At 38.2% G+C, this 12,500-nt stretch overlaps 1 protein-coding gene across 3 annotated transcripts in view; it reads right to left on the bottom strand.

The window, feature by feature from the left end:
• LOC123517647 (sodium-dependent nutrient amino acid transporter 1-like) overlaps positions 1-12,500 on the bottom strand; it is a 41,505-nt gene that overhangs the window by 1,630 nt on the left and 27,375 nt on the right. For all 3 annotated transcript variants that reach the window (XM_045277950.1, XM_045277952.1, XM_045277951.1), the window contains exons 6-8: positions 1,891-2,184; positions 986-1,204; positions 533-767 (exon numbers count right to left, since the gene is read on the bottom strand). In XM_045277950.1, the coding sequence (XP_045133885.1) occupies positions 533-767; positions 986-1,204; positions 1,891-2,184 (748 nt within the window). The remainder of the gene's footprint in view (positions 1-532; positions 768-985; positions 1,205-1,890; positions 2,185-12,500) is intronic.

Below are 12,500 nucleotides of genomic sequence, written 5' to 3'. Positions count from 1 at the left end.
TATTACTATTGCTATTATTATTATTATTATTATTATTATTGTTATTATTATTATTACTATTATCATTATTATTATTACTATTATTATCATTATTATTATTATTATTATTATTATTATTATTATTATTATTATTATTATTATTACTATTATCATTATTATTATTACTATTATTATCATTATTATTATTATTATTATTATTATTATTATTATTATTATTATTACTATTATCATTACTATTAGCTTTCTTTATCTACTTACTTTTTATCTCCTTATATTCAGTAAAGAATAAGGGTATTATTATATTCGAGCTGTGAGACTGAATTCGGTAATGAGACAGCAATTCCCTGGTAACAGAACTGAGCCACATCAATTGGTGCAACAACCCAATGAGCTCATGATAAGCTTAGGACTTTCTCCAGCAGAAGTACCTACAGAACATACTCAGGCTCTCTTTAGCCACAGCGTCACATTTCTAGGATATAACACAAGTTTCCTCCTGCAGCAACAGTCATCCCAACACAAGTGACTATACCTGTGGCCATGCTGTCATAGACGTAGGTACCATAGGCAAGGCCCTGATGCTGTATCTGACCGTAGACAAATACCACGGCTAGGAAAATAGGGTTGATAATGCCCCAACACAGCCGCCAGAAGAATCCTGTTGAACGGTCCAGCATGAAGTGGATGTCCCGGATAAATTGCCGCAGCCCGTACACCCACATGACGGCCACTGTCTCCAGTGTCATGAGGAAGAGGATGGACACGCCCTGTGAACACATCACATACGTCTCTTAATCCTGTAGGCTCGGTTATTCAAATATCAGCTAGTAATATGAGAATATCTAAATATCAGATACTTGAACAGAACATTTCATCAGTTAAACACCAATAGAATAAATGTACAAATATGAGTTGTCCGGCAGGAGCGGCGTCTTCCATTGGGTTTTAGAGAGAATGGGAAAAAAGTACGAGCAGGCCTACTCACGCCACTGTAGTAGTCGACGAGAACGAGAACATACTGTCCTTGGGGCGTGGTGTAGATCAGTCCCACCAGGAAACCCACCACACATGTCCCAAGTGTTATATGCCACACAGGAAGTCTCGGGAACCTGTCACTGATGATAGTGATGATGGCAGTGTTGTAGGCAACCGCGCTGCCCACCCCGAGTGTAAACATCATTAAGAAAAACATAACTGAAAAAAACTAAAAAGAAAAAATAGAAGGAAAAAAATATATTGTAATTATCAATATTGGGGAGACATACAGGAATATATCTTATCTCAGCTCCCTTACAGAGAGGTCCCGGCATTTCTATTAAACTGCTCTATTAAAGGAACAGACAAAGTTGATCCAAATCGAACCTGGCCTTGTTGATTATCTTGACACGATCAATACAGTGTGGGACTCATGTTTTTGTCAGAAGTTCGATATCTACCGCGCTCTCCGATAAATTGTTGGATATATCCACGAGGTCCATTGGCATGAATTTGAATGATAAAGGTGATTCCATAGTAACCTGTCTTACACCATTATGGAAATCCATAGAATTTTATCTGAATGCAAGATAAATTGGCCGTGAAAAGTTTTCACTGTGCATCAAACTTATCATGACCCTTATGGAAACATGACACTGACACCATATCGATCAAGCCAAGATGATTATCACGCCTGAATGGATCTATATTGACCTTGATCAACGTATCATTAAACATGCTTTTTTTTTTCTTTTATTATGAACACACAATATGTTCGTATTCAGATTATATAGTCATTTCAACATTGTGGACGGAAACATACTGAAGTAATATCCTAGATAAGCAAGAACATCTATTTCTTTTAAGAATTTATCTTCAAGTTTATCCTACTATATTGGCCACATAAAGACGTACCTGAGGCAAGAAGGTGAACCTGGCCAGAGCATCTGGATAGCTGATGAAGGCAAGGTTTATGCCGCCACCTCGAACCACCTGAGACACCTCCACCCCCATCTGGTCTGCTAAGTGCCCAACAATTCCGAAGGTGGTGATGCCAGCAAATACTGAGGTGAAGGCGTCAGTGTAGGACATAATAGTGGCATCTAGGTAAATGTTGTTGTGAAAGTTGTTGTAGGAGGCGAACGTATTTATTATGCCAAACCCAATGCCGAGACTGAAAAAAGCTTGATTCACAGCAGCGAACCAAACCTGAAAAAAAAAAAAAAAAATGGAACAATTGCATTGTAGGTAGCTAGAACCACAATAGCATATATAGGTAGTGTTTTTTCTGCCCAACGCGACCAGCGGCTTTCAGCTTCCCAACCCTTTCAAGAACTCTCGATTCACGTTAGTTTGAATAACGTGATTTCGATTGAACTCGACTTGATATTTAAGGAGATACGATTAGATAACGCGATTTACTCGATTTAACGCGGATTAACTTGACTTGATGACGTCAGGGTCACCCACTGGGCTTCTGGTGGGAACTACACTGGACCAGGATCCAAGAAAGTTAACCAGCAGTGCAACTTCCGGCCAAGAAATGGTATCCACGAACACATAGGGAGATATTGTTGCCAAGGTAATGAGCTTGCTAGCAGGTTGCCGATAAAACCAATTCCTGAGGAGGTATTACTGTCTTATTTATACATTTATGCTCGCAAAACAACATTTCTATTAGTTTTTCATAAGCCTTACCACACCATGCTTGGATACTGTAGTATAGGACACAAGGTGAAAACACAGAGAAACTATCCACTCACAGACTGAGGAGTGAGGTCTCATATATACATTTATGTTCGTAAAACAACATTTTTATTGGATTTTTGCAAGTCTTATCTTGCCACGCTTGGATATCATAGTATAGGACAAAAGGTGAAAATGCCGAAAAATTATCCACTCTTAATGGGGTTAGCTCCAGACTGAGGAATGAGGTCTCATAATTTATGTTCACAGAACAACATTTCTATTAACATTTTACAAGCCTTACCTCCAAGAAAGGATTGTTTTGTGCTGCACAAAATTAAATCTTGCATGGAACATGAAAAAGAAAGCTGGAGATGAAGAGCCATTTGTGATCGGTGGCAGCCGTTTTTCCTTATTCTTCTTGTGAACTTCTTTATCTAGTGCGTTGGTTTTAACACAATGTTTTTGTTTCCGTCTCTTTATTGCCTGCTATAATCATTCCTTTGTTTTCATCATGTATATGGTGAAAGAAATGCACAAGGTAAACAGGGTCAAAAGAAGAATAAAAAGCAGCCACTGGCGATCACAAATGGCTCATTTGCTTTCTTTTCCATGTTCCATGCAAGATTTCACTTTGTGCATCACAAAACAAACAATCCTTTCTTGGTGGTAAGACTTGTAAAATGCTAATACATATGTTGTTTTGTTAACATAAATGTATATGTGAGAAAGGGAACACATCAGGAGATGGTTTTACCAGCAACCTGCTAGCAATCTCGTTACAATGGTAATAATGTTTTCCTCTGTGTTCGTGGATGCCATTTCGTGGCCCGAAATTGCTCCGCTCCTTGTTACGTTTCTTGGATCCCGGCCAAGATCAGATGCAGCGTGAGTGCGCGTGACGTTATCAAGACGAGTTAACCCGCATTAAATTGGATAAATCGCGTTATCTAATTGTATCTCCTTAAATATCAAGTTGCGTTAAATCAAAATCGTATTATTCAAACTTGTGTTAGCCAAGAGTTGACAAGTAACAAGTAATTGGTGGGATGGAGAATTGCTGTGTTTGTCTCCTCCTACCTAAGTTCTTTGTCAGCTCAGCAAGCTACGTCTGGCGTCATGTATACTTTACTTTGATTTGCTTTGGCGCTACCTACTTCCTGCCGTATTATGGCTTCCTTGGCTGTTATCCCTGCTCGGCTTACTACCGCCACGCAACCACATGTCCATTGTCTTATTCCCATGGCTATGTGCACCTTCATCGTCTCCTGGCTACCTGTTAGGCTACCACGTCTCAACAGTATCTTTTTAATAGCAACGCACCGATATGGTTAGGAACGAAACGAGTAAAAGATGAAACCGACATATTGATCCTTGGAAATACCGGTAATACCGTTTTTTTTTTTTTGCGTTGTAAAAAAGTTTTCTTTATCTAACATTTTCTGACAGTATGTAAATACAATCACACAAGGTAGTTTTACGTGACTTTTAAAGGTGCGTCGGAGAGTCTCTCTCTCTCTCTCTCTCTCTCTCTCTCTCTCTCTCTCTCTCTCTCTCTCTCTCTCTCTCTCTATATATATATATATATATATATATATATATAGATAGATAGATAGATAGATAGATAAATACACACACACACACACACACACACACACACACACACACACACATATATATATATATATATATATATATATATATATATATATATATATATATATATATATATATATATATATATATCCGTTTTCTCTCGAGTCGATATAGAAACGAAAACTAAAAAAAGATAATAAAAAAAAAACGCATCTTTCGCTAATCTCCCCACTCAAGTGGCGTCGCCTGGCCTGGGCATCCTGGGGCTTTAGCCTCCGATGTTTTTTCTTTAGCTCGAATAATTCAACTTCAGAAGAAATATAACAGAATTGTGTATTAACGAGTCACTAAAGAGTAAAGAAGTAGCTTCTCATTTTCAGTGAATGTTTCAATTAAAATATTTATTTTTTTGCTTTAATCCGTGTTATCTACTATTATGTGCATCATCCTGTTTCTATCAATACGATATAAATGGATTTTAACACATTCTGAAGTCACCACAAGGCTACAGAAAGCACAGAAATAGAGCTTTTTCTTCCTGGGAAGGATCCCTATAAGGATCTGGGCTCAGCCCCCAATGTTCTTAGTTCCAAGAAACGCCCCTGCCCCATTCTCTCTCTTATTGTCTTTTATTCTCTCTCTCTCTCTCTCTCTCTTATTCTCCTTTTTTTCAAATCCCTTTTATTCCCTCTTTCTCTCTCTTTTGGGAGGTGATAAAGTACAGCACAATTTGAATATTTCGTTTGAACAGGGAGCTCTCCTGAGCGTGACAACACTCCTTGATATCAAGAAAGCAAGTGAGCCCTGATTGAAGCTGGGGCCTGCGAGTCGGTGTGAATGAGTCGTGCGTCTGAAAGGGATTTCTCATCTGCGCATGCGCAGTAGTGGGGCTACAGGATCTTGAAAGGGGACACGATCTGCGTCCTACACTGGGAAACGAGGAGAGCAGGCGGGACTTGTATATTTTTATTAGGACAGCAGAAAAATAAAAGCGAAACAAAATGTCGACAAAAAGCTACCGATAATCGGTATATTGAGAAAAAATTACCGGTAAAGTGATATATCGAAATAACTCTGATTTAGGGATGTGCACCGAAATTAGGTATACCGAGATACCGGTAGTATAGGTTCGGCATTATCGGTATTTGAGGTATCAAATCACTTCGGTATACCACTTTACCGGTGATTTTGTTTTCAATATACCACGTACCAACAATTTTTTGTCAATATTTTGTTTCGGTATTATTATTGTCCTAATATACACGCCCCGCCCGCTCTCCTCGTTTCCCGGCTCTCTCTTCGCAGCTCCACCTGGCAGATTTGATGTCACATATATGAAGCCTCTCTATTGGTCAACAAGGGAGAGAGAGAAAGACATAATAAAAGTAGGAAGTGTGATCAAGACAGGGGAAAGAAAGAAAATGGATAATAAATTGAAGAAATGGAACTAAAGCAGAATACAGAGGAATAACAAAATAATAAAGCAAGAGATAGAAAGAAAATGGGTAACGAATAGAGGGATAGTAGGAAATGGGAATGAAAATATGATTATCATTTCCTCCTATTTCCATATTCATTATCATATTTTCATTACCATTTCCTTCTATTCCTCTATTCGTTTTCCATTTTCCTTTCTATCTCGTGTTATTCCTTTTTATCCTGCTTTGTTTCCATTTCCTCCATTTATTACCCATTTTCTTTCTACGAGGAAAGCGGAAGGGACGTCTCGTCTATATTAAGACAGTGCCATTTCGCCCACAATATGGAATCATTCCGTTCACACTATAAAGTCATATTGCCCTCAAAGCAATATACGTATTACATTTCACGAACGTGGATCCACAGCTCCACATGACCGACCACCTTCAAACTGGAGTGTTTTATTTTAACCAGTCCGTTAGTGCCAATAACAACATCAAAGAACTTTTTTCATATGTGGGAGGGGAAGGCTGTTCAACAAAAAATGAAAAAAAAAAAGTCTACTTAGTTGTCGCTGCTTCTGCAAGTCCAGGAGAGTGTGAGAATGAATCTCTCTCTCTCTCTCTCTCTCTCTCTCTCTCTCCTAAGATTTTCTGATTTATATCATCCTTCCCAATGTTCATAAAATATAATAGCAGTATAGTATAGTAGTATGTTATACTCGCTGCAGTGAGAAATGGCCGATAGGTCCACGGCGTAGAAGTCACAGGGTCTCCCCCAATGTTGCCACGTCTTCACAGTCCACAGAAGGAGGAAAGAGAGTTGGAGGAGGGAGGTAGCATAGAGGCAGGCTAGAAGGGGAAGGAGGGGAGGGGAAAGAACAAGGAGGTTATATTGAAGGCGACGTAGCGCGCCTACCCCGCTGTAAATTAAACAACATTACAGTTTGCTAAATATGGCATGTACACCTGTTATTAACGGTGTTAATGCGAAATAGCTACAATATTGAAAGAAATAAAGCAGGACGTTTCCGGAAGAAATTATGGAAAAAGATGACTTTTCTCGTTTAATGCATGACAAGGAACAAATAGTAAAGTAAAATTTCAGTGAGTGATGGTTTTGACATGAAATCACACATCATTCTAAATAAAAGCGATATATATATATATATATATATATATATATATATATATATATATATATATATATATATATATATATATATATATATATATATATATATATATATATATATATATATATATATATATATATATATATATATATATATATATATATATATATATATATATATATATATATATATATATATATATATATATATATATATATATATATATATATATATATATATATATATATAGAGAGAGAGAGAGAGAGAGAGAGAGAGAGAGAGAGAGAGAGAGAGAGAGAGAGAGAGAGAGAGAGAGAGAGAGAACATTAATTAATGCACAGAAATGCCTCAGCTTACGAATTAAATTCGTTCCTGATCCGGGCTCGTAACTTGAAAAGTTTCTAAGTTAAAGCAATATTTCCCATAAGAAATAATTAAGTACCTATTAATTCGTTCCATACCTCCAAAAAATCATACAAACCTGCCTAAATAACATTGTAATGTCTATAATAATTAATGTAATAACATACAGATATGATAAATATATTAATGAATGTAAATATTGATGTAGTAAATGATCCCCGAGAGACCTTAAACGCATCAGCCTGCTCAGTCGAGCTCTCACCCTCCTGCTCAGCTTGCTCTCTGCGCGTCACTAAAAATGATGCTGGCTTTGAGGCTTCCTCACAAACGATTGTTTCAGTAATCGTGTCACCTGCTATTTCTTTTTCTTTTATCCTCAATAATAAAAGCCTTTCCATCTCATCATGAATACCTGTTCTTTTCTTGGACAAAATGGTTACACCTTTCGAAGGTTTCACTGACTTTAACACCTCTTTCTGTTCGAAAATTGAACAAATTGTTGAAGAGTGTTTGCCATATTGCCGAGACAAAATCAATCACACACACACCACTCTCATATTTTTTCAATGATTTCAAGCTTTGTTTCAATATTAATTACGTTACGTTTCTTCTTATCACTTGTACTAGCACTTAATTTCTTAGAGGCCATAATTACCAGTGCCACAACCGTAAATTTACGGCATCTAGCATACCCACGGTCAGTGCCACCACCGTAAATTCATGGCGGCAACTTAAAAGAAAATTCTAGCAAGTTTATTTGTCAGAATAACGTTATAAAAAACATACTACGTGTACTCCAAAATCCACCCTAAGCACTGAATGTGTTAGTTTGTTGGTACGGTTCTTGAATGGCTCCGGCGGCGATCACATTAGAGGTTGTACAACCACCGTATATACCTGACTAATGAGCGGTTACTTGCGCTCACCTGCGGTCTCCCTGCAGTGTCCTGCGGTGTCGTGCCATGTCCTAAGGCAAGGCTATATAATATAGGAAGGAGTCATGATGCGCCGCCGTGGGTTGAGTGACGACTATATTTTCTCTGAGTTACTTCCCTTTGATAATGATGAAATGTTATCAGACATGTCTGATGATGATTCAGTACATGACAAAGACTATGACAAACGCAGCTGAAAATATGCAACCACACATGTAAACGCATATGAGGAAGCCCACTATTCGTCAGCGAATAGGCGGTGCGGTAAAAATATACCAACCACTACTAACATACGAGTAGCCTACCTACACGTGATGATTTTCTTTTTACTTTTTTTACTTTCTAAAACAACTTTTTGGATGCTTTCAGTATTTTTACAGGATTTAGAATTTTTTTAATGCGTAAGAAAATATATGTAAAATTGGCCGGCACCACGGGTTGGATTAAGATTAAAGTGGCCGGCAGCGCGCGGGTTAAAACAAAATAAAGCACATACTAACACAAATAAAGAAGCACAGCACGAAAGATAAGAGAGAGAGTGATGTTTACACAGCGGGAGGCGCCGAGAACAGAACGAGTGAGGTGCACACAGGATTGCGTGGTGCTGCAAGAACAATGCAGTTTGTGCCGCCAGCGTCATGATGAATATTCTAACTTGGATTTTTATTTGTACGTAGAGTCAAGAAATCGTCCGAATCTCAGCTCGTAACTTGGAAAACTCTTAACCAGATGCATTCGTAAGTCGAGGTATTACTGTATATCTCTTAGAGAGTTACATAGAGTTACATAGGAACACAGGCTACAACAGACCTTGTGGTCCTTACGAAGGCGGCCTGACTAACTACTACTACGATGACAGAAGAAAAGGACAGCAAAGCAAAAGGCTCTCTCCCCACCCTCCACTCCCTCCGGCGTAAGCCGTTCAGGAAAAACAGGTTAGAAATAAATACCTTACGGGGTTAGAGAAGGAAGTACCCGAAGGAAATTTTATAGGAAAGACTGAAAGTAGATGAAATGTGCCCCCATCTCCTGGGGCAAGGAAATTATTCTAATACTAGGAGGTAATTGTTGTTAGCCCTGGATTGGAGACAAGAAACTTATCAATACGGCGTTTAAAGGTCTTGACAGTGTTGCAGTCTATCACTTCTCGAGGGAGCCCATTCCATAGATTAACCACTCGGTGAAAAAAAAAAAAAATTTTGATTGGTGGGATTTGAAGGGTTTGCCAACAATTTTACAGCCGTTTCCTCTCGTGTACTTTGAACGGTCAATCTTGAAATATTTACTGCAGTCCATGTTATCTTCATATCTTCATATGGTTTATTTCTTAATTTTGGTATCATTTTCGTTACTCTACGCTGAACTCGTTCTAATTTATCTATGTCTTTCTGGTAATAAGGACACCATGCTTGAACACAATATTCCAAATGGGGTCGAACTAAAGAGTTATACAAAGTGAGGATTATGTCCTTAGATTTATATTCGAAAGATCTTCCAATTAAGCCAACTATTTTGTTTGCCTTTTTAACAACTTCTGAACATTGCAGACCAGGTTTTAAGTTACTTGATATTGTTACACCTAAATCAACTTCTCTATCAACACTTTTAAGATGGGTACCATTAAAGATATAATTTGCTTTTTCGTTTCGATACCCTATGTGAAGCACTTTACATTTGTCTGCATTAAAACTCATTTGCCAGGTTTGCAACCCACTCTGACAATCTATCTAGATTATTTTGCATTTCTTTACTTGGTTATTAGAGGCTACGGTATTCGCTATTTTAGTGTCATCGGCAAACTTAGATATTATACCAGTGACACCCTCATCTATGTCGTTTATATAAACAAGGAATAGAACCGGTCCTAAGACTGATCCTTGTGGTACTCCGCTAGTTACATTTGTCCATTCGGATGCTTTTCCATTGATTATTACTCTTTGTTTACGATTATTCAGCCAGTTTGCTACCCATCTTAATATGTTGCCTTGAATACCGTGTGATTTTAATTTAAGCAGTAAACGTTTGTGGGGGACTTTATCGAAGGCCTTTTGAAAATCAAGATATATTATATCAACCACTTTACTCTCATCATACTGATTCAGAATATCGTAAAAGAAGTCTAAGAGGTTCGTTAAACAAGAACGTTTGTTGCGGAAGCCGTGTTGAGTGTTTTTAATCAGTTTGTTTTCTTCTAAATGAGTAACAAGTTTATCTCTTATGAGTGTTTCAAGGATTTTGCATACCACTGATGTTAAGCTTATTGGCCTGTAATTGGATGGTAAAGATTTACTGCCTTTTTTTTTTTTTTTAAATCGGAGTTACGTTAGGTAGTTTCCATTCATCAGGCATTGTACCAGACTGCAGGGATTTATTGAACAGTGAGGAGAGAGGTTTAACTAATTCACTTTTCTCTTCTTTTAAGATGCGGGGCGAGATATTGTCGGGCCCTGGTGACTTGTTTACTTTGAGTTTATCGATGCATTTAGACACGTCTCCTTCAGTTACAATAGAATTTCTGAGGACTTTGTTATTTAGTTGGACTGCTGGTACCTCAGGAATGTCGCTGAGGTCTTCTGCTGTAAAGACTAATGCAAAGAAAGTGTTAAGAAGTGTAGTAATTTCCTCCTCGTTGCTAGTGAAATCACCGTTTTCATCTAAAATAGGTCCGATAGTCGAGGTATGTACTCTCTTTTGCCTGATATAGCTATAGAATTCCTTTGGGTTCGATTTACTTTGACTTGCAACGTGTTCTGTTTAATTAACTTCTTTACCTTTCTCCTTATTTCTATGAATCTAGTATGCTCAATTCTATTACTAGTAGATTTAAATTTGTTATATGGCCTTCCCTCTTGGCGCGCAGGCAATTAGCTATTTGTGGATTCCACCACTTAGGCTTAATATTTTTGATGGGACAGCGTTTCCTCATGGGCACACATTCTTTCACGATTTTCAGATATCTATTGGTGAAAAATTTCCACTGGGCATTAATATCTGGTGGTTTGTATGTAACTCCAGTCGATTTGATTAAGAAGTGATCTGAGTTTACGAAAATTAGCTTTTCTGTAGTCAGCGACTATTTCATTGCTTTTGTTTGTCTCGTCAGCAATGAAGTTAATATGAAAGGTGATTCCACGATGGTCGCTGTTACTGATAACCTCACCGACATTTAAATTTTCTACTAGATCCTCTTTTATGGCCAGCACGAGATCAAGCACATGATTTTCGCGTGTCGGGCTTTCTACAAACTGAATAAGTGAGCTATCTTTTAAGTTACTGTACAGATCGTGGCCGTGATGAGAGGTGAGTGATTCGCCCCACTTCTTCATAGGAAGATTAAAGTCACCCATGATTACAGCGTCATGTGCATCAATTACTTCACTAATTTGTTCGTAGAGGTCATTATCGGTTTGCACTGTTTGAGCTGGAGGTCTATATATAAGGGATAAAGCAAGTTTCGTACCGTATTTGTTCTTTAATAATATAAATAAAGCATCTACATTAGTTATAAGAGGCTTTGATAACAGTAATGGGTTGAGACTTGTTTTTACATAACGTATGATACCTCCTCCATTTTTTGTTACTCTACTTTTCTCAAACATTGTATAACCGGGAATTTTATACTCTGCCAAATAGTCCCTGACATCAGTATTCAGCCATGATTCGGTTATGCCGATTATATCATAGTTCTCCGAGAACGCTATTTCTTCTAGGTCTGAAAACTTGTTACGTAAGCTACGAGTATTTGCATAATTTACCTTTAATTTAGTGTTACTGAATGACTGCGCATTTTTCAAATTATCTACTCTGCCCTGGCTTGAGAAGCAAGGACATTCCCGTTTTTTGCGCGGAAATCCCTCACAGCATCATCCATTAGGCGGCCGAAACGAGCAGCTCCCACCTGACTGAGGTGCAGACCGTCACTTGAAAAGAGAGAGGCGTCATAACAGAAGTGATCCCAGGTGTTAACAAAGCCGATATTTTCCTCACAGTAGAGGTTAGCAAGACGTCGGTTGATACTTGTGGCAATGGAATAAAAGCGGTTTCCAACCTGTCTACGAGAAATTATGCCTGAGAGGATCACTTTGCTCGGTTTTACTTTAAACGCTCTTATCTTCTGTCGGTATTTATCGAGCAGCTCCTCCGATCGAACCCTCTGAACGTCATTTGTACCGACATGGATGACGTAGGTAGTGGTGGCGGGAGCTTGGTCTGCCACCCCATTCACAGAATCAATGACATCCTGTACTCCACCCCCAGGGATACAGAAACGTCTCCTGGTCGTGGGAGCCCTGGCACAAAATTCAGTTAATTGACCTCTCGTTAAAGAATCCCCGACAATCCTGATTTCCTCATCGTCATCAGCGGTATCTGAAAGGATCTGGAATCGGTTT

The sequence above is a fragment of the Portunus trituberculatus genome, chromosome 42 (genome assembly GCF_017591435.1).
Source record: "Portunus trituberculatus isolate SZX2019 chromosome 42, ASM1759143v1, whole genome shotgun sequence".
Classification (NCBI taxonomy): domain Eukaryota; kingdom Metazoa; phylum Arthropoda; class Malacostraca; order Decapoda; family Portunidae; genus Portunus; species Portunus trituberculatus.
This window is presented reverse-complemented; position numbering and strand designations above follow the sequence as displayed.